The 25,100-nt window shown below is 27.6% G+C and overlaps 1 protein-coding gene across 4 annotated transcripts in view; it reads left to right on the forward strand.

Moving 5' to 3' along the window:
- The window catches only part of LOC132946575 (uncharacterized), a 33,279-nt gene that overhangs the window by 3,976 nt on the left and 4,203 nt on the right, over positions 1-25,100 (forward strand). Inside the window, exons 1-7 of one of the 4 annotated variants that reach the window (XM_061016620.1) lie at positions 11,093-11,706; positions 12,114-12,144; positions 15,546-15,708; positions 16,031-16,148; positions 16,600-16,673; positions 18,623-18,751; positions 20,114-20,321. In XM_061016620.1, coding sequence (XP_060872603.1) covers positions 11,655-11,706; positions 12,114-12,144; positions 15,546-15,708; positions 16,031-16,148; positions 16,600-16,673; positions 18,623-18,751; positions 20,114-20,321 — 775 coding nt within the window. In that variant the 5' untranslated portion in view covers positions 11,093-11,654. Of the gene's footprint in view, positions 1-6,181; positions 6,275-11,092; positions 11,707-12,113; positions 12,145-15,545; positions 15,709-16,030; positions 16,149-16,599; positions 16,674-18,622; positions 18,752-20,113; positions 20,322-25,100 lie in introns of those variants that run through there. The other 3 variants (XM_061016622.1, XM_061016623.1, XM_061016621.1) reach the window with 3 other exon arrangements.

Raw genomic sequence — 25,100 nt, forward strand, 5'->3', positions numbered from 1 at the left:
ACATCTTATTTTGTAATAGTAAGTAATAATATTTATTATCTTTGTTAAATATTACCTTGATTTAATTTAATAAATTTAAATAAAAATAATAATGTTAACTTTTAAAAGCTTATACATAAATATAGATAATACCATACACTTTTTAGTAAAATGTGTACCTATGTATATCATTATGAGCTGTTATATTCTACAGTGTCGTAACGCATAAATGGAAATGTATTGATCGTGATTCATGAGTATATTTGAACTATATATTTTTAAAATGTCATATATATTATTGTATTATATCATTCATATAATCCATTATAATATATATGTAATTATTTTAGTAATGACGATCAATATTATCAAATGTTTATCGTTTAAGCCTGAGTCACATACATTTTATTGATTAAATAAGCTTTGAAAACTAATTAATTTAATATAATTAAATATTTATGTGGATATAATATTATGATATATAAACTATATAGGGTAAATTTAAATTATAATAATGCAGAATATTGACTATTAATTGTCTAATGAGTACGATCGTGATGACATTTAAAAAATATATAAACAAATAAGTAGTCCGTTCGTAGTGATCATGGTGCTAGTTTACTAATAAACCGACTACGTCACTTGATAATCTACTTGATCTTTATTTATTTGAATTTTAGGAAGGACTTTAATTTTTTTTTATAAAGTTTGAATTTAAATATATAAAAATACATACTTATGGCCACATCCTTACAATGTTTTAAAGATTGTTGTCCACTTTATCATAAATATTAAATAATATGTCCTATTTTGCAATAGTCAGTAGGTAATACCATTGATTATAAATACTATATTAATCATAAAACATTTTTTTTTTTTTTTTTTGAATTATGGTTAATAATAAGCATAATATAATAACTATAAGCTTTGGATATTAATTTTAACTGCAACTAAATTAAAAGGAGATTAACATTTTATTTATCGAACTAAAATAAAAAAAATAAAAAAATGTTTTATTTCCATGATGAGACGTGCAATGATAAAAAGTAAAAACTATCATGAGGATGCCACACCCGCATTTGTCGTCTCCGTCTTACAGGTGCGTAACAGCAAAATGGATGTTCATTAGTTCACGTTTAGCTTCGTTAGTTGTATTATTTGCGTGGATTGTAACATTAAGGTAACAACATTTTCTGTTTTTGTACGTTAGTTTTTGACGATTTTTTTAATTTTACACCGAGTTTACGAGAATGTAAAATATAGCAATTGAAATATCTCAAAAATCTGACTTACAAAAACAGAAAATGTTACCTTCAAGTTTGATTGTGGGTAAATATATTTCTCTCTCAACTACAATATTCTAATATTAATTCAATTTTTTTTTGAGTAGCTTTCGAATAGCTCGGAAGTATCCCACAAACAACAGTACAACACCTATCTATAAATTCATAGGCGGAAATCCATTACATTTTCAGGGGGGGGGGGGGCTAACATGATTGACATTAATGTTAGGGGGGGCTTCGATCCTACAAAACTAAAAAGGAGGAAGCTAATCCCCTCAAGCCCCTTCACCCCGATTTCCGCCAATCTAATGAAATATTCTGTATAGTATTATATTGTCTGATGTACCTATATCTATATTTAGACTAGGTAAACAAAATAGTTAATTGTTTTAAATAAAACTCTTCATGCAGTATTGCAGTTCAATAAAAATAAATAACAGTAACCCTAAATATTGTATATATTATAAAAACCATAACTTGGAAACTATACATCGGAGTATAATATTATAATACATAATACATAATGGTGATAATTTATCACCATTCACCTTCCATTTTTTTTAAAACGTTTCATACTATGGCTACAATTATTATTATTATAATACATAACAGTAATTATTATTGTTGTATACGCAAAATAGACAAACAATAATAATTATTTAGTTGAGTACATTGAGTACAGTCCAACAAACAAATATAATAACTCGACGACACGACCTATGTACTTACTCGCTGTTTCCTATGATGTAATAAAATAGAAGTTAACAATCCGCGTGCAATAGGTACACGTTTGTAGGTACCTACCTTTATACCTGTGAATAATAATAATAATAGTTTTGGATAATCGTTCTGTAAATTGTATTGTTATTATGGTTATAGACAATAAATATGTTATTTTTTCTTAATATTTTACGTCATGTGCTGGTTTACACATCATTATTTTTAATGTAAATTTGAAATTAAACCATTTTTAATAAAAAAAAAAGTAGTGACGAAAGTAGTTTTTACGCAGATATATTAGGTACTTGAATTTTATGTTATCGTGTAATGGGGAATGGTAAAACTCGTGGTTAGTGGTTATTTATAATATTAATCATAAATAAATGTTTCCTTAAAATCCATTCAAAGCTTTATGTTTATTCACCATTATTTTAACTTCAAGTAGATTTATCTTTAAGAAATAAATTAAAATATAAACATAAGTATTTTTAAATGTAGCTACTGAATGTATAGGTATAGGTACATAAACATTAAACATATAATTGTATAGTTATACATATATATAATATATAGATTTGTAAATAATACAACCATAGATAGATAACTATTATCATTTACACAAGTACTTACCTCAAGTTCCACAATAGCTTATATATTTCAAGTTGAAAAACCACAAATAAATTATAAAATATCTTGGAGCACCAATATTATGGCAACTAAGCGTGCATTTTCAACAAGGACAGTTCAGCACTGATTATATTATATAATTTTTTATTAAATAATCATTAATGATTATTAGCAATTTAAGTGCATGTACAGCTTTTATTTATTACTTTTAAGCATTAATGATTATTTCCTCACAAATGATTTAAAGTATTACTATCAAAGTATCAACTGCATTATCCATTTATTACAAAACTAAATAAATTACACTTTATTAGGTTCCTATATTTCTATATACCTACTAAATATTTACCTACCCAGAGTAATAAAAACACATCACTTCATAATTTTAAAACTAACATCTAATAATTTTTTTGTACTGCTTGGAATATAATATGAGATATTAAAAACACTCTTAAAATATATATTCATATATTAAATATTATGTATTATCTGACGGTTTACTAGTTATATATAGTTCTAAAAATGTATACACACAACCTTACTACTCTGCACCATCAATGCGTTAACACGTATAAATTTATGTATGTTTCAAATTTTCTGTACATACATCACACGTCATAATACATTATATTATATTATATATATCGTATAAAATTGTGCAAATTGTCATTAAAATAATAGTGTACTGTACACTTTATTTAAAATACAACTAACTCTGGGGGTTTAGACGCAATAAAAATATGTTTGGCGAGATTAAATCTCATTATTACTTATTCAGTATTCTATACAAAGTTTATAACGTGTTAGTGTTCCATGTTTTGTTGTTAAAAATTAGTGGTGGCTTAAATCATTCATCGAGGGACAAGGGCTGATTTTTTTAATGAAAAAATTCTTCATTGAAGTGAGTATACAGTAATTTTCAAGCCATAAAATATATCTATGTTTATAAATTAAAGGATTTTTTTTATTCCATAATATTACATTTAACGATTTAGTACCTAGTTAAAAATGCGCATATAATTATATGATAAGATTATAGTTATACATTTTTAACTAATTCATAGTAAAATTTCTTCTGACCTCTAATAAAAGTTATTTTTGTTCTGTTTGTACATGAACCCTATTATATATAGAGATATATATCACTTCATCAATTATTGTGCTTACTGAACAATTTTTTTAATTTATTGTTCATAATGTATGTAACAGAATTCAGAAATAAAAATATATGTATTATTAGTTGGAATTCTAGCTAAACTGTGTATTAGAGCGACAGAGCCCCACAACTTTTCATCAGACCTCTCTACCTTTTAGAACATATTCATACAATTTGTGTCTCATTAAATAAAGTAAGTGTGCCAGGTGCCTACCTATTTGTATACAAAAATCAATTTTCGGGGGTAGTTGGTATGGGCCTAATCCTCCCTGTAAAATGACTCGTTATAAAATGTATAATCATAGGTAGGTATAGCAATAACATTAATAATTGTATAAAGCTGTGGGTAGTTGAAACTTAAAAAAATAAAAATCAATAATATAGTATGGGCTTTAGTAGTGTAAGCCGCAACCACCTAGGTACCTTTTGTATTATTAGGTTTAAAAAATAATATGATAAATATTTAGGTTTGGGATTTTGTTGCATGCTATAAGCAAATTAAATGTTTTGATTGCATGTTTTATAATTATCACGTTGACAAAACTATAATATAGTTTCGTGTACAAAAACCGAAAAACGTCGAAGTTATGAAGAAATGTACATTCATGATGTTAGGTAAACATTTTAGTTATAAATTACTCGTTTGTGTAATGTGTATCTACATTAATAATTTTACAAAAATATTAAATATTATAAATGCACAATTGTGTATTATGAATCGTTTCTTAAATTATATCAAAATCAAAAGCAATTTAACCATTTTCATATACGACGAAATACTGTACAAAAATGTGTTAGGTACACAATTTTATTTATTGTTATTATTACCTAATTTATTGATTTATTAACAAAAAAAAATATACTTGATGATTGTATTTTTTTATCACAATAGTTTAAATTAATAACCATTAATTTTTTAATGTTGAGTATAGAAAAAAAACGAAAATGTCAAATGTTTATAAATAATTCAAAAAGAGTCAAAATATTTTGAAAATTTTACTTTCTATTGAAAATTCTAAAAAAACATACGAGGACTATTTATAGTATCTACGGTTATTAATTTATACCGCGAAAACGGTCAGTCAGCCTATGATATTACCAAGTATATTTTATGATATTATTGTGAATAAAGTAATTTATATATAACCTATTTACGTGGAAACTTGTTTTAAATTTTCAATCCTTAGCTTTAAAAGTTGAACATTTTATAAATTTATAAATACATGACATTTTCACTGAATGTTTATTTTAGTAAATATACTTATAGTACCTAATAATATAGGCTGGCAGTCCATGTTTGCCCCCTTTGTCATTAGCGGGCCGTGGTCGGGCTAGTTTTGGGCCTTCATATAGTAGCCAATAGGTAATATATTTAGGTAATTAGGTATCCCTCTACATAATATTATGTATTAATTATTTAGTCATTGTGATCTCTTAAATAAATGGGTTATTTATGTCTATGATAGTAACAAGTAACCACTAACTACGGTTATCTCAGATAACCGTGATAGTAACTATTAAGTTTAAAATTATGTAAGAACGCTATTTGTATTGAGATAAAAATGCAATTTTAATGTAATGTAATGTAATTGTTAGCGAGCGGTTTTTTTTCAGTTTTATTATGGGCCGGTCAAAAATGTTGTCCCCCTCCTTCAAAAACTGAAATGAAGCCACTGCCATTGAGCTGTTAAATTTGTTATGATCAATTTGTATGTATATATGTCGATAAAATTACTGTTTATAAATTGTACTGAGCGAACGTCTGGATTAAAAAAAAATATTTATTCACTATAAATTTAAACACGTTTTACAAATCGTTTATTTAAATATCTCAGACAAAAAGTTGTGTGGAATGTCTTCGGGTGATGGAAATTAGTATTGTGGATATTGAATGGATAGTGGGTCAGCTGGTTTACAGAATTTATATTTATCTAACATGTCATTAATAATTTTTTACTTAGTTTCTGCACTGCAGAATGATGCACAATTATTTTTGAAAACTGTTTCCATTAGGTACCCGCACGTATTGTAATAATAGTTTTCTCTAATGACTTTATATTAAGAATTATAATGTTAACATACTAAAAATAATGTAGGTAGGTATTATACTTATGAAATGTGAGCGTTTTTAAAAACAAAAATGTTCAATAATTGTATTTTATTTGTTAATATTATTATTAAGAAAAAATCTAAATCGCCTTTTTTGCTGAAAAATTTGATGTATAGATAGTGTAAAGTAAACTATCTACATTTAGGCCTACAAATGAAAATTTATGGACTTATTAAAAAGAGGAAACGTGTAGTTAATAATGTCACCGGAATGATCAGTCGTACAATTTGAAACGAAGGATGAAATAATTAATACAGTGGTACTTTGAAGTGTAAATTTGTACATATAATTTGTTAAATTTGTTTAGTCTTTTGCTAGAACACGTCGATAGAACACATGCATTCTTTAAAACTGTCTTCGCGAATTATTCAAGTTTTGTATAAGAAAATAATGAGAACTGTAAGTATATTTACAATTTTACTGGGTATAGTAGGTACCTAGTTGAATTTTTTAAACCAAAAACTAACAAGTACTTACCTACTTAATTATTATTTGATAAATGTTTATTGTAAATATTATGCATATAATTTAATATTAATTTCCTTCTATGTATCGTCAATAAACTCAATATTATTACATAAACTTTTAAATGTTTTGCATATTAAAATTATATTAGTTTTCATGTTCTAATTTCTATATATAAGTCTTATTATTTGGCAGAAAGTAATTTCTCATTGCTCTATGTTTTCAAATATAACAATTTTGTCAAATATGGACGCATATTGCATAATATTTGAACTAAGCAAAATAATCGATAGACTATCGATTGAAACTGCGTTTCGGAAAACAAAAAACTTTGAACGTTAATTTTCATACTACATTTTAACATATTTTTATTGTTTAAAAAACATTTTTTAAGTAGTTTCTTTTTCAGAGGAATTTTATTTTATTGTATGGCGTTGCATATGTATTTACAATTTAATAATTATCGAGTACCTATACTCAGCTAACATAAAATTATTACAAAACTAATAAATATAGTAGGATACGTACTAAGTAATTTGTAAAGATATTGAGTTATTTAATTACCTATTATTATAGTTTCCTTGCAGCTATTAAATAATATAGTAAAGTTGTTTATTACTTATGGTTTTATTGAGATAATACTTAAATTAATAAACTTATACTAAAAAACCGAATGGACTCGTTTTAAACACAATAATTTCTGGTCGGTGTCGTTGATGAGAATCATAGGTATACGTATAGGCGGTATACATGCAATTTTTCAAAATTAAAACGTCTAAAGTAATTCTAACTCGAAGATTTATATTTTATGGTAATAATATACAATTTTCAGGCGCAATATTTGCGTAATGTTTTTCTATAAAACGCGTGCGTTGACCCATACAAATAATATACACGAAACGGCAACAGATGATTGTCATTTCTGCTGCACAGGCAGCACAAGTATAATGTTATTATTACGATGTCGTATTGTCGCCGTACATTTGGACGGAATAAACTGTATATATATATATTACAATATTATGGCGGTATAGATATAGTTTTACAATAATCGATTGTGGCAGCTTACATTGCCGAGTGCAGACCACCGTCGCTTTGTGTTTTATTTATCATCGTATATACAGTATAATATTATACACTATATAGTATTCTAGTGACTATACAGAGCGGTTCGCTGCAATATAATATACCGTTACGGTGCAGTGCCATTATAATATATACATAATATATTATATATCTATATATATATATAGTATATTATATATATGTATGTATATATCCGGATCGACGGCGTCGGCGGTCATCACCTTCATGCCAGTTTTCATTATAATAATGGAGTATAACGATCATTACGGTCCAAGTGGAGTCGTTGCGTACGTGTAGGTACAGCATAAATAATATAATATTGTAGTGACCGTCGGTAGAGAAAAATTATTGTTCAAACGCTCCCGTGATCATCAACGTTTACCCGACCGCGACAGGCGAGAGAAATAAAACGGTATACCCATCTACAACACGATAATTCGTAACTCGGGTCCATGTGATTTTTTTGTTCTTCCTAATTTCGTATTTTTTTCCACACAGTCTTCATCAATGTCCGTGTTCCGGGGAAGGTCCGAGAAATATAATATATCGTCGCATCGTCCCACATATTAATTGTAGTCAATTGTGTTCAATTTATGTGCAGCGCTACATGACGAGTATATAGCCGTTACCCTATACGATCTCCCGATACAATAATATAATATATATATATATATATATGTGTGTGTAATTAACATATAGCCATATAGGCGGTTTCGCGAGTATGAAATAGTAGCAGTGTATACGATAATAATATAGTTATATACGAGAACGAATAATGTAATACATCTAATCTAAATCTGAAACCCGACGTATATTCGACGTTTTACGAGAGTGGTTTTTTAAAATATCATTCTTGTTTATCACAGTAATTGCATTGAACGGCGCTAGCCCTTAAGAGTTCGAATTTTTCACAATCGTTATTTTACCACATCGTTGTTTTATTCCAAAATAAGCAATATAATATAATGAACTTTGTGAAGTAATAAAGATGATATTTTATTATATTTAACCCATTAATTAATTAAATTATTTTTTACACTTTTTATTAAGGTTTTTTTTAGCAGATTTAACCAATTTCTAAGGCATATTTTTTTAAGTTTTTTTTTAGGGAATTCAATTATTATTTATAATCAAAAAATGTATTCTATTCGTCAAAAATAAAACTATTTCATCAAGAATTTTCTGTTTAGCCTTTTTGAACGTTTTCAAAAATAATTCTTAGGTTTCGGTCACGATTACCGGGTTCTTGTGATACTATATTATAATGTAAAATAAAACAAACGGTTACAACTTGTTTTCAAAAAATAGATATTAAGCATTATAGTGTTTATGCCTATCTTATTATTGGATTGAAGAGTTTCGGATATAACAATATATTATTATAATTTATAATACTTATACCTATAACAACGGCCAACGCGTAATGTACTTAATATGTTCATTACTGATATTGACGGTTTCGTAACGTTATGATAATGGTTGGTCATGTTCATGTCGTTGGGCTGCAGTAGGAAATGCGCACTTTGAAAGGACTAGAAAAGTGAAAACGGAAAAATAACATATTTATAATATATTTATTATAATATGTATACATGACACTTGTGACAAATCGTATGGGTGTCTAATAATTGGCTTCTATTCAGGAAAATATAATTGATACCCGTCACTTATATTATATTTTCTTCGTATTTTTTTTGCGCTACGAAACAAACTATAATAATATAATAATAATATGGTTCAGCTAGAATTTAGATTTTCAATGGTCCGTGTTCTACACGTGATACGACTCGTACCACCGAATTGTTCAAATATCTAATGTGTATTATGGGCGTACCTATTGTAAAATATTGAATTTTTAGTAACGGAAAATAAATATTTTTTTGTTATTCAGAATTCAAAAATATTCGTGTTTTTTTTGTAGTAATTCAAATATTGTCTATTTTTAAATTGGCGATAATATACTAATATACATCTACTGGGAAAATCGAATTCGATCAACTTGTGTTTCTATTAAAAACAATAATTGGCGCCACAATTTTATTACGTATGTTTGATATTTACCAAGACCATTTAGTCGTGAGATAATTATATTACAATTATAATATATTATAGTACCTATACGTCTTTTTAGTATATTGTATTCATGGATGTTTAAACAAAACAAAGATAAGACTCTGTTGCACAATAATAATAATTCCAAATGATTGTACATCACGAAATACCTACCTTTATTTTTAAAAATGAACAAATACGATCTATGTATGAAAAAGTACCTACATTAAATAATTTTGATTTGGAAAATGTATCAAGTTTCTAATTTTTGTTATGAATATTAATATATTTATAATATATAATATTAATATATTTATAATATATTTTTGATATGTTGTTTACAGCGTATTCAAATAGTATCCCAAGCGTTATTGTATTATTACAAGTTTATTTATAATAATTGATTGAATGTTTGATTCAATTTCGTAATATTATGTCTTACATGTTGACCTAAAATTTATTTAAAGTATTTTAGTGTACACGTTCTTTGATTTATTAAAAAAAAAATGTCTACAGTTTTGAAAATGCGTGGAAGGAAATACCTCCTACATAGAAAAAAAACAAAGTAAAAAAAAAATAATTATTAAAAGTTTATTGTGTTTTGATTTTTATATTTTTTGATATGACAGTTATGCTATTGTACAAAAACATAAACTTAATTATTTGCGTTTAGTTCATATTGGTACCATTATAATGTAACACCAAATACAACTACAAGTGCTTACACACTATAGCTATTTATTTTGTATTATAATAGGTATATTATGCTATATTATGTGCGTAAGTGTTATTATTCATTATCAAAAAAAGTATCACTGAGTAAGTGCCGTTCACATCGTTAGTAACTTAGTGATGATTGTTTTAAACATGTTCAATATTACATATTATTACAGTTTAAAATGTTATCCTACTATTTATCGTTCTTATATTTTTATAGTTTAGGTGCGTAATTTCCCTGAGACGACATTTTGAAAAAAAAAAATGTATTCATAAGTCGCAATAATCATAAATTGTAATTGGGTATAACATAGGCGTGTACTTGTATAAACTATATAAATACACTTAATTTTAATATGTTATATTCAACACAGCAATAACAAAACATAATAAATGTTTGACAAATTTTTGCACATTGTAATTGCGAAAAGAACACTTGAATAATGGGATATCGACGGAAACAGTATTCGAAGACCACTAATTATGTTATGATTACATCCTATTGTGTTGTGAGCGTGCACAGAAAAAAAACAAATCTAGGTATTATAAATAATTTGCAAATTATTATGTTTTAAAAGTAATTGACATTTAGTTATTATACAAATCAGTGTAATAATACCCTTTATCGCAATATTATATAATTATTTCCTATGTTATTGTTTACGTTGCATATTTTTTCATTCTCTATTATTTGTGGGTAGGTACTGTTTTACATTTTTTGTTTCTATATTGGTTACAATTTTTCATCCAAAAAAAATCAACAATATGATTTTTGACAGCTCATCGCGCGGGAAATCAATTTGACAATATTACATTAAATCTTGAACAAAAGTTATGTTTAAGTTATAACTGTTAAGATAATAAGATAATTAGGTACATACTACCTATAACAGCTGTATAGGTAATATTGAATTTTATTTCGAACCCGTAACTAAATAACTATAATGTGCAATGTGGTCGGACGAATAGTTGTTTTAAATCTGTTGTTTATTTGACTAGATGTTCAAAATGGATAGGATATGCGACTTTAGGAAAAATGTACAACCTTTTCAATTAAAAGTAAAAAAAAAATTCTACCTATATTATACATTATTTAAAGTCACATTTTATAATTCGTTAATTATTATTATTAGTAGTTGTAGTTTAGTAGTAGGTAGCATGGTAATATTATTATCGTATGGTGCGGCGGTAAAAAAAAATATCGCACACGAAAACATTATGCGTGCATTAATTAATCATGTTATATTATTTTACTAGGTTATACATTGTATAAAAGTAAAATTTAACAATAAAAAAAAAAAAAAATACCAACAAAAAAACATTAAAAGTCTTGGTAAAGAGCATGCGCACAGGTGCGCGACGATTCGGAACAACTATACGCAGTCGTGTAAGGTACCTGTTGCCGATGGTACAGGTAGGCAGTAAGACTCTGCTCATTGTGCAGTAATCACTCGCTGAAATGCGGTTCGCGCGGTGTCTGCGTGTGCCTACTACAACACAATATCAGAGCGGTACGTTGCTCGCGCGGTGACGAAACTCCGTTCGAATTCGGCGCGAACGATATTATTATTATATTATATAGGTACCTACCTATATATACCGCGTAAGCGTTTCGATATTTACCGAACTCACATTCGTGTTTGTGGTTATAACAGTAACAAAATATAATAATAATAACTGCAATCATAACAATATAAAATTTCGACGGTGTAATTGTTGGTATAGTTGTATTTTATACTAACCAGTAACCAGTAAAATAGTAGTACCTAAACTAGTAGTAATATAGTGGTGTACTAGACACTATAGTATAATGGTAACAGTAGGTAAATTTAATTATTTTACCATGCGACGTGAGTTTTGTATTGTTTTTTAATTAATCAAAATATGCTATATTAATATAATAATATGGTGATTAAAGGACCGCCGTCTAGACTCGACGCCGTCGACAGGTTAGTATCTAATTCATTGCTGTTTTCTATCATTTATAAGTGCGTTTTTATGGGTGTGTTCGATCGTCTACTTATGTTCGATTATAATATCATAACAAACACATCGTGATTAAAAAATATAATACAATATAGAATTTTACTCGTTGTCGGGTCTAACTCGATAACCATATAGTTACCTACTAAAAACACGTGAATATACTTAAAATTTCTTATAATCAGTGTATCATACAATCGTAAATATCATGTTCATAGACATTTTAGAACATTATTCGTACAGTATAAGTAGAGTGTAGACCTATTCATATAATTTCATATTATTAAGAGCTGTAGCAGGTATATTACTATATATATTTTTTATATAAGTATATATTGCTTTGAATAATTTAATTTTCATGATTATACCTTTTTTGATTGAAACGTTTACGTTTTCCTGCCTAAGTGCCTTAAAATGTGCATACCATTTTTATTAGACATGTATAATAGACTAATGAGTAAAGAGTTATGTTATATAGATCGCGTTTTTATTAAAATTTTAATTTTATTACTAATGTGATTTGTTTTGTCGAACAATAATAATTGTTTCTAATAATTTATATTATTAAGTCAGAGATTGTAAGTAGTATTATTAATAATTGGTGTCCCTAATTATCTACTGATTACGGATTTCTTGATAAATTCATTTTTTCAAACAATTTTAGTGTGCTGTCTTATACTGGTATTTAAAAATGTTCACGATTTTATTTAACTAATAAGTAATAACCAAACGTATTACTAATAAAATTGTTCTCAATAAGTGTTATATAATACTTTTTATGATAGAATTTCAAATGTTACCGAAATTTTCTTTGAAATTTCAATCTATCTTATGTATAATAATTATTTGTATATTTTATTGGCGATAACTAGCTGTTAACACTTAACAGTCATAACTATTAACATCAATATTTTCTAACTGCTATTTTATTAAATAAGCATAATAATGATGTCAATAATCTACTAATACATTCTGCTACTTATCTTTCAAATAGTAGTTTTTAAATTCAAACATATAAGTATAATAAAAAAATAACACGATATGAAGAGGATAATAAATAGAAATCTTAGTATTACAGTACTTATAGACTATACAGTTATATCTATATTAATAATTTACGAATCATAAGACCGGAACAGAATATTCTTAACTCATTACCCTGCATGAGGATTCCATTTCCATGATGGTAAACATGAGCACATTTCACTGTATTAGTAGTTTGTAATACAATTATGTTTGATTTGAACCGTTTGTAAGGTATTAATTGTTCGACGGTGTAAATGACTACAATATCTTTAGAAGTCGTAACTGTTGTACCCAGTTATTTTTATCGTTCAACCCATGAACATAGGTAGTAATTTTTTTTGTTCCAAATCATAATTTCTCTTGTTTTTTGTTTTGTTTTATTTTATTAGTAGTGTTAATGCAAAATATAAAGATTATAATTAAATAGTCTTCTTAATATTCTTAACAAACATAATTATAATGAATATATCATGGTTTATGATTATTTAGTACGAAGTTAGTGTGTGTGGTATATAATATGCTTTTATTATACAATTTAAACACACATTTCATAAACTAATAAATAAATAGAAATTTTTATAGTCCAAAACTCTTGCAATCGTTCGTCTACGAATTGTACGCTAAAATAGGTTTGTTACAAATATGTTAATTCTAGTTAGGTACGTATATACAATCGTAAAAAATCAAAACAATTTTAAATATTAATTTTATAATAGTTATTATTACCACATTGCGTGTTAATAGTTACAATATAAATATTAGAAGTTATGTACTTATGTGTAACGGCGACGTATCATCTAATAAGGATATTTTGAATTTAATGTATGGCATTAGCTGTTAAATATCTATATTCTATACGAATAAATAACTGATCTACCTGAGAAAATAATACAATATCCTATAAGATGCTAGTTTTATTGATTAAAAAGTAATTATTTTTGTTGTGTAAAGTTATTTAAAAATATAAATTCAAATGTATTTTTACTAAAATATAATATGTAAGCATAACATAATACGTGACCTAAATACCTAATTAATATTATTAAATATTTAAATGTCAGATTGAGAATATATTTTTACGATTTTACCTATTATAATAACATTTTTTATTCTTCATAGGCACATTCAATATTTAAAATAGTGTTTTAAGAACACATTTATGAAAACGTTAGAACTATATACATAAAAACTAATTTAAACCACAGTACCAAGTAGTGTTTTTAAGTGTAGGATGTAGATAAACATCATGTGTCGAGTGATTATATCATGCATTTTAGATTTTCATCCAGAACTCGGTAGCGTTTATAAGCACGTGAAGTCAAGTCTAATTAAAATGTTATATTAAATACATTTTTATTGGAACTATTGGACATGTTACTCCGGACATTAATTGACGAAAATTTTCAAAAATCATTATAGAATATAACTACATAATGTACAAATTTGTATTAATTTTGTTGCATAACACAGGAATAATATAATTTATATTATTTAACATAAATATGTTTTTGGGGCTGGATAAACGATTTTTGTTTCTGACCAATTTTTCGTAAGGTTTTCGTTGTCATGGTTACTTATGAACAAAAACATATTCATATTCATATTTTCCTTGTACTGAACAAATATCGAGTATTGCGTTCTATAGGTTTTTATAGAAGTATTTAATTTTGTGTCACTAGATAGCCTCCCTCCTTTATACATTATTCTTATAAAAAAAAATTAAATATATGTAAATTGTCAAACAATTTGCTTATCGTACATATATGTTACAGATTATAAGTTATAAATATTCTAAAATTAAAAATATACTTCGTACAAAATAATATATTTTATAACGTTGATATAGGTACTACAAATTGTATATATTAGAAATAATAATTTGTTTGATAATATGTAATCGTAGTTCCGTTAAAAAAAAAAAAAATTGTAGTCACTAAATAATATAGGTACTCCTTACTCATTAGACGAAAGTTATTGGATTATTACCTAGAGGTTTTAAGATTTTATCTAACAAATCAAATATCTTGACTTTATTATTGAGTATACAATTTATGCGGATTTCAAATCCTTCTCATTTTTTAAAATACTGTTTATGAGATAATTTTAATCTCAGTATTTGATTGTTAATTCTTTTCAATAAGTTATCATAATATATTATTTATTTGGAACTTTATTTGGTCTGATGATGTTATGTTAAATGTAAGTTCAATATAAGTTAACTAAGGTATTAAGAGTTTTGACTTATGAGAAGGACGTTGTGACAGTGACATCAAACATAGCCAATATCAAATATGCTTTTGTAATTGGCTTAATTAAAAATGAGAAACAATTTTTTTTTTAGATTACGTTGTTTACCGAGACAAAGATATGCAAGTAGTTCCATCGACTTAACATCTTTCCAGGACTCCACCCATGGGCATGACTTCAATCAAGGTCATAGTCGAGTAGTCATGACCAGAAAAACGGAACGGAGGATATTTGTCGCCCCTTCAAAATTGGGACAGGTGCGTTATTAAATATTATATTATAAAACTAAATAACTCATCTGTATCAATCGAATTACTGGCCACCAGCCGACGGCGGATTCAGTCGTTAGATTTTATTTTTTAATCTCGTGTAACCGGACGGGTTAATCGAAATTCAAAATTGCCATTAACATTCAATATACAATAATATGTAGTAGCTATACAAAGAATATTTCAAAAGGATTCAAATTGATTATTGTATAATCACTCCAATCTTATTTTTTTGTATAACTTCAAGTTAAAATTAAAATTAGCAATATTACGTAATAACTGATGAATATTATATTTTTTTGTTTCATAGAAACCCAAATTTGAAACCCTCACCAAAGAAACCGTGCAGACGTTTCGGGGTAACAAAACAGAAAGGAAAGTGACTTCTGAAACGAAAAACATAGAAGAAACAATTGATAGCAAATTGGGTGTGTATAAACTACTATAAAGAATTTAATCTGATTTGTATGAACAGTATTTAAATGGTTAATGGTATATATTCCTTAAAAAGTAACATAGTTTTTCACATTCGAATTCACATGTAATAATGCGTGTGTATGTGAAATTGCATTGCTAATGCATTAATCTTCAAACAAATTGGCGTAGGCCATAAAAATGCTATTTTCCGTGACATTCGTGGCAATGACATTGAAAAACTTCTGACAATTGTTTATCTAATCTTCACGCAACGGTTGATTTCCCAATTTCGTTCCAGAAATAATTCCCACCCACCTATGTTCAATTTGTCGCGATGTTTTTTTTTTTTTTTTTTATTACTGCTATGAATCTAATTCTTAATATGTGAACATCCAAAAATAACAATATTTACATCGATTGAAATTTATCTTTGAATAATATACGATGTGTTTGTTTTCGTAGATGGATCTGACGACTTCCTCTCATCGTTGTCGCCGTCAACTTCGTCACCAGAATTAAAAACGTCTTACAAACAAGTAAGTGTGTTTGATAAATATTATTATTCACAATGTAAACATCGTTTTGGTTTTTCGTGAAATATTTAAAATTTCTTCGGTTATTGTTTTTATCGCGTAAAATGTTATGATAAAAATATCGGCCGTGAATTTTGAAGTTAATATCCATTATAGAATATGCTAACGTAATACGTTACCTACCTAAAATAAAAGTTGATTTACAATTAATATAATACGATAGGTATAGACATAATATTATGTTCAAATACCTAATTAAAATATATATATAAATATAAAAAACAATTGTTTCAATAGTTGAACTAACTGTATACACACAGTTCATCACTTATGAATTATAGGTACGGAGTTTATAGTGTCTTATGATATAAAATATAAACAAGACAATAAAGTCCTGATGCGCTTTTACAAATTGAAAGCGGAAATGTAAGTCTTGTCATGAAAATTTATTGACGAACGTGTTGAAAATACTGTCATTTTCGTATTCGTATAGTTATTCTGCAGGCCTATAATAGCTCAATGAAGTGATCTTATAATATGTATTAGGAATGACTGTAATAGGATGTGTTAATTAAACTTCTGATTGATATACTGAAAGTATCACACAAGTGACGTTTGTGCATGTTTCATATATGCGCGTGCAACTACCTTGTGATCACGTATCAGTGTTGAGACACATAATATATAGAAACCTTGTCATATAAATCCGACAGATCTGCACAAGCTATCATGTTGTTGAAAATCAGCAAGGACGCATAATCACCAAGCTTGCATTTGTGCATTAATAATATAATAATGTAACATAATAATATGATTTGCCGTTTTTAAATGTATTATCAAATAAGTATGATATGATATACCCACTAACTTAAGTAGGTTAGATTATAGTATAGCGAGAGATAGAAAAATGGTTACTGCAGGATTTATGTTTGACTTAAAAATATAATATAAAATGTAATGCTTGAGAAAATGTCAGTAAAAAATCTAAAAATAGGTAAAAACGTCTTTGTGATTATTTTAGTCAATATTTTAATAAAAATAAAAGGTGTATATCTTCTTAAGATATAGAATCTAGTCTTATCGAAATCATCGCTTATAATAAGTTGGTAGGTAACCAGCTGCAAGAATGTTTTTCCTGTGCAAAATATAATTTAAAATGCGAAAACTAAGAAGGACATTTATGTCATTTTTTGATTGAATGAAATAAAAACTTATTTATTACACGTGTGTCCTTAATCACGCCACTGGAAAACTTTGCGTGTTGAATGCAGAATTGTGCACCTATATATGCATTGTAATTGGAACCTATTGTGTTTTGATACATAAAAAGATGACTGTTGTAATTGATAGACATCTTACAAGTACGACCATAAGAAAAAAAAAATCACCAGAGACAATAAAAACACAAGCTAATAGCAATTTTATCAGTTTTAACGATCTACTAATATCTTTAATTTAATGTTATAGAAAACCGGTATCGCATTAGATCATAGTTTATATTTTATTGTAGACATTGGCTAACGTTTTGTGTATGGGTATTGTATTGTTGTTTATGTCGGTCATGTACTACAACAGACTACAGCGTATAATGATAACAAACATAATATGTCTAAAAATTGTAATTTTACCTATATATTTTAAAACTTTTTTTTAATTAAAATTATTTATTCAACTTAAATACACAATTTTAACAATTTATTTATTAAATATACACGTACCTATAGGTATACCAATAGTTAAATTCTATTTTATTTAAATATAATTTGTATTGTGTATATACATTATACATCGGTAACCATTTTTTTGAAACTTTCTGATATAATAGCAATAACACATATAATATATAGGTAGGTACTATAACTTATTAACTTAGGTATAGTTATGTTACTACAATATGTTTATATGTGTGTGTTTGATATTATAAAATGAAACGTGTATGTAATCTGTTTTAGAGATGTACAGCTATAAAATCGCAGAAAAAAATTATTATAGACAACAAGACATTTATACAAGAATGTTTGGATGCACACAATCAATACAGAAAAAAACACACGGTTCCTCCGATGATCCTGAGTAAGAAAGTTAGTATCCATTCAAATATACACGAATATAATATTATAGATTACAGTATTGAGTACAATATATAAATTGTGTAAACATTTCAGTAGGCACCTACGCAAATATGTTATTATATTATTTAAGTATGTTATTTTATCATGTGCAATTTCGAAACTGAAAGAAATCTATGAAATTACTTTCTTTGCCGAATTATTTCTGCCATACCTACCGCTAAAATAATTCGTTTTTCTTCTTTCCACATCGTAATGTTGATGTTGAACTTCGTAATAGAAATATTTTGGATAGATTACTCGTTGACACGACAACAATGCATCCACTCGTCTTGTACAACGAAGGCCATTAAAACGGCCGTCGTCGTAGATATGGGGTTTCCGAAGTTAAGTACAAACTACCTCTATAGTAGGGGGGAAACAAAACCACATAATAATAAAACGTGACAACTGTGCTTTCACTTCGTGGTCAGCAGACAAAATGTTAAAAAAAATATTTAATGTAAATATTCCTTGTTTCTCTTGTTACTTTATTTTTTTATTATCACGTGCATTATTATTAAAACATGATTGACGTACCTACCTGTGTAAAAAAAAAAATGAAAAACGTAGATATTCGTTTTAATGCTACGAGTGAATGGAAAATCAAAATTTGCATTTACTAGCTCAACTAATTTGCATTACTCTACAAGTCTATAGTATAGAATATGTTTTTATATTTTATATTTTATTCATACTATTCTGTCTCGGCATTAAATTAATCTTTGAATTGCGTTCTTTAAGTTTATGTTTGAATGAAGACTGAATTGTATTATATACCGCTATATGTTTTCATATTATTTTCGTAATAATTAGATTGTATGCACATATTGTGTAACCGTTATGTTTATCAAACATAAACTTTGTTTGTTTGTAAAGGTTACAAAAGTAACAAAAGTTATTTTGATACCTATAGAACAATAGTTAATTCATTAAAAAAATAATAAGCTATTGTAAGTCATAATAATTGCATTTTGTTTTGTATTCAATTGGAATTAATGATTTACAATTTGTTATACACAAATCCGTGGGATCTTACTTCATGTTTTTGGTAGTTCAGTAGTTGGCAAATCGATGTTGGTATTATAATATAACAAAAATAAACAAAACTTGTTATGTACATCTACTTAAATATTGGTTTTGCTTAAGAATCATTTAGTTTTAATTGAATCACAAAAGTTTTTTACAGTAATATACAAACCTCTGGAAACATGATTTATAAATTATAATAAGCGCACTTAGTACACATACATATTGTGTTCCACTTATATTGTTGTCTCCCCCGTCACAGTAATCAATATATAAATTTAACTTTGAAAATCTGTTTGCACGCAGCTTTGTAAATATGCAGAAGAATGGGCGAACTATTTGAGCGGCAAAGGTCTCCTGGAGCACAGACCATCGTCTTCGTATGGTGAGAACCTGTTTTGTTCTTGGACGTCGCTGCCCAACCACAGGATCGAAGGAAGGGAACCGGTGGACAGCTGGTACGAGGAAATCAAATTTCACCCTTTTGGCCGCGAACCCACTACCCTGAAATCAGGTAATTCGCACAGTCTGGTTAATTATTATAACCGTTATAAAATACGTATGCTATTCATCCCGTGTCAAGTCCACATATTTTCTACTACAAAACTATAGCTGATCCTGCTCGGCGTTGCCCGTAGGTAATTAAATAATGCGAGAGGATTTACCATGTCTTAGACTCCATTAAATGTAAACTACACTTGTTTTTAATACAGTGATTGGCCATTTGGATGGTTTTGACAAAACATAATATAATACAGGTCTATAATTTCCCATGTATAATATACCAACAATAACATTATAATAACTATTTTATTTAATTAACCAATGGCAACTCTAAACAAACAAAAAAAATATTCGTTTTTCGTAAATCTATTAAATCTCTGTGTCAATCCCTCTTGTTAACTTTAAAAAAACTGGTGCACATCTTCGGATATAGAATTATTTATACGTACCAAATTTCAGTGATAGGCTGTGGATCGCCTACACACATACAGACATTAACTTATAGACTTATGGTATAATTAATTTATAATCGTAAAATATAAATTGAATATAAAAAACAAAATGGCAAAAAAAACCGAATTTAAAATTTAAGCTAATGGGCCCCAAAATTCCTAAGCGGGGCTCTGTCGATGCTTATTATACTCGTTTGAGATTTGTCGAAATCACCCAGAGAATGATCTAGTGCTACAGGTTACGCCACTGACCAATAAGTGCAGTATTAAGTATATCATATGGCGATGATAGATGGTATTACGACTGTACTTACGGCCTATGGATTTTTTTCTAATGCTTATACACGCGTAGGCACGCTTACGTCGTAATAAAAATACTTTATACTCCAGCCAGCGGTTGGTATTGGATAGATATTGTGTATTAGATAATACTTACGCGGCTCCGTCATCGTGAGTTTCTGTTGTGTTCCGCAGATATACACTACATATAGGTTATAGGTAGGTTTATTATTTGATATAATACAAGCGACAATGCAAAATATAATTTAAAACTCATTGTAGAATGTAGATGCTCAATGATTTCATTTCCAATGAAAGGTGTGTTACGATGTAGGAACCTATACATAATGTCGTGGTTGTATGCTAGTAATATTAACACTTTATTTTTATATTATGAGCGTATTTATTATTTTACGTTTTTTTAATTTCGTATAGAATGGCAAATAAACACTTAAAGCTATTAAAACGTGCTAAAAGCTATTAGATATAATATGTAGGTACCAGCTAGATGATGGACGGATAGTTTTATAATGTACCTAGGTACAATGTAGAACATATAATAAAGTATCAATTTTTTTCTTGTGTAGTTTTTAAACTCGCAATGAGATACTCATCTAAATTGCATGTTATAATAGTTACACAACAAATACTTTTAATCACTCACAGACCACAGTCACTATTATAACTTGTAACTTAGTAGTAAGTTTAAAATTTAAATAATATTTGTAATAAATCTTGTCTATTTTGAAAAATTGGGGTGTATTTTTCGTAGTAAATGTTATGGGTAAGGAAGTATGAAATAAATTATTAAACGGTATTTTATTATCATAAATAAAATACTGTTCGAATAATTATTGTAAAATATACCTACCTATATAGTTAAACATAATAAATCGATGGCATGCAGATTAAAAAAAATCAATTGTAAATCAATATTTATCAATATTTCACATCTACCATTCTCACGTACAAAACTTCTTCAACATCATGGACTACACGACTTTTTAGATTCTGAGCGAAGCGATGAATGTATTGATTCTACAATGATGTGTGTTTTTTTTTTTATTTTTTTTTTAATTTTTTTTATTTTTTTTTGTGTCTGTCATCACCTTTTAGGACAGTAAAAGTGCTTGGATTTTCTTCAATAGTAACTTTTCTGATAGGAAAGTGAATCTAGTTGGTACTTTGGGGGGTCAAAAGTAAAAATTTCCCAGTAGTTTTCACAAGCGACGTGAAAAACAAAAGAAAAATTAAGGAAAAACGGGAATTTTTACGCAAAATCTGTTTTCGAGAAAATCGATTTTGGTTTTTGGTGTAACTCTAAAACAAATGACCGTAGGGACATGAAATTTTGACTGAATGTTTATATTAGCATTTTCTATGCACCATAAAATTTACAAAATATTTTGACTCTTTTTGAGCTGTTTACGGCCATTGTCAGTTTTCAATTTTTTTAGTTTTTTTTTCTATAAATATCAATAAAATTTTATCTGTTGAGTAAAAAAGCTTGACAATTTAATAGAAGGCTCCCAGGTTATTGTTTCAAAGGCAGATGAAAAAAATTAAAAATCCTTAGTCACAGTTTTTAATTATAAGCATTTAAAGTTCAAATTTTGACAAAATACGGAAAAATCACGAAAAATACCAAATTATTTTGACGAGAATTCATAAAAATTTTTCTTTTTAAATCTAAGATTTGAAAATGTAATATAAGATTACTCATAAGTTTGTCTACCTTTATCAAAAAAAAAATGTCTAGAAGAAACTTAAATTAAATTTTTATGAGCGTCTGAAATTTATATTTTTACAACATTTGATATTTACTCGATTTCTCATGTAACAATTTTCTTATTTTATTGTAATTAAAAAACGAATGACTGTAGATACTTGAAAATTTCACTGAATGTTTATATTAGCATTTTCTATACACCATAAAATGTTGAAAATATTTTGACTCTTTTTGAGCTGTTTACGGACATTGTCAGTTTTCAAATTTTTTTAGTTTTTTTTCTATAAATATCAATAAATTTTTATTTGTTGGGTAAAAAAGCGTGAAAATTTAATATAATGCTCCTGATATATCGTTCTAATAGCAGTTGAAAAATATTAAAAATACATAGGCACAATTTTTTTTTATAAGCATTTAAAGTTCAAATTTTGACAACATTTATCAAATTTATAATTTATTAATTATTTTGTAGTTAAAAATTTATAAATTTTAAACTTTTATGGCTAAGGATTGAAAATTTAAAACAAGGCTCCACGTAAATAGGTTATATCTAAATTACTTTATTCACAATAATATCATCAAATATACTTGGTAAAATCATAGGCTGACTGACCGTTTTCGCTCAGAATCGTTTTTCTTATACAATGATATTATATCATTGAATTCAAATTTAACACCATCCATTACAGTGACCCACTTGTAACCTACCGTACAGCAGAGCGACATCCACTTATCCACCTTTTTTTTATTGTTAATCGACATCTAAAGCACAGTAATCTAAAGGCGAAATATTATCGTTCTCAATAACTGTTGATCCGAACCCTAGAAATCGACACCGACCAGCCTTCAAATTGCAATGTCCCTGTTGGTTATTCATACCTACTTCGTCCTACATACCTACTATAATAAAAATATCGTGTTTATTATTCTCTCGTGTTGCTCGGCAACGAAAGTTGCCCGGTTCACTTATACGCATACTACATCGTCGCTCGAAACCTTTGGAACGTCTCACTCGAAATGTATGGCCCCCTCTACCATTGACGTTTAATAAAAAATAATTGGATTTTCGTGTGGTTCGATTGTTTTATATAATTTGTTAAAAACTCTAAATAATAATTCGAATAAGGTTAGTGTGATGGGAAGCTCACGATTATCATTTTAATACTTTAAAAGGTATGGGGCTATTCGATCCAATTTATCTTGCTAAAAATAACAATTATTATTATATCCCTCATAGAAATAATATTATATCCTAATAAGACTACAAATTAATTTTTTTTTTTTACTTAATAAACCGTAGCAACAGGCCATTGATAGGTTATTTTTTAAAAGTTGGGGAGGGTACAATTAGTTTCTCAATTTGGCAGTCGCATCGGTCAGAAATAATTAAATGCTGATAGAGAAAAAAAACCTTTTAATTGCAAATACAAAATGAATACATAACCATAATGATAAAAATGAAAAAGTTAGTTTATAGTATAATTAATACACTATAAAATATGAATAATAAAGTAAAAAGTATAAATTAATGTGACATTTGAGATTGTTTTATATTCAAAAGTTTTTTTATTATAAGGGTGGGGGGGGGGTCACGAGAAGCGACTGATTTTATTTTTCACCTATTTTGGGGTCGCTACGTTAAAAAGGTTGGGAAACGCTGGGTTAGAACATGTGTGTGTGTGTGGGGAGGATTTGGCACTAGAACCCGGGTGGTCACCTATCCGGTAACTAGTGACACCGGCTGATGCTTGACTTCAGAACACGTTTTGAGACTTAAGCCAACAACCGCGCCACAAATGAGAATTTATTTTATCGCTATTTAATAAAAGTGATATATATCCATGTTACCAGATAATTTAGTTTCTATATTATAATATTATATTATCTATCGTGGTGATTTAGTAATAATTATGAACTTTTACTCGTCAATTTTCTTTTATATACTGTATATTGTTCGATTTATTATTCTTATAGTGTTCATCGCAATTCTCATTTTTAGCACTTTTTGTACTTATTTAATTTTAACTGTTTAACCCTACACAGCGATTACTCCTACTATATTATGAAAAAAAAAAATACACCTAATATTATGTGGTCGATATAATATTATGAATTATGATCGTCGAGACGCATTCGCTCGCGCAAAGATACTTTCGCGGGGGAACCATAAAAATGCGTATACCTACTTCTTTAGCGAGTCGATATAATATCGTACCTATCTCGCAGTTCTGCACGAAAACGATCTTTACTTGAGAATCACGCACACCACGCTTGTATGAAATACGCATTATATACGCATTAAATATTATATTATATGGCGTTGCGAGAC

Source organism: Metopolophium dirhodum, chromosome 6 (genome assembly GCF_019925205.1).
Source record: "Metopolophium dirhodum isolate CAU chromosome 6, ASM1992520v1, whole genome shotgun sequence".
Lineage (NCBI taxonomy): Eukaryota > Metazoa > Arthropoda > Insecta > Hemiptera > Aphididae > Metopolophium > Metopolophium dirhodum.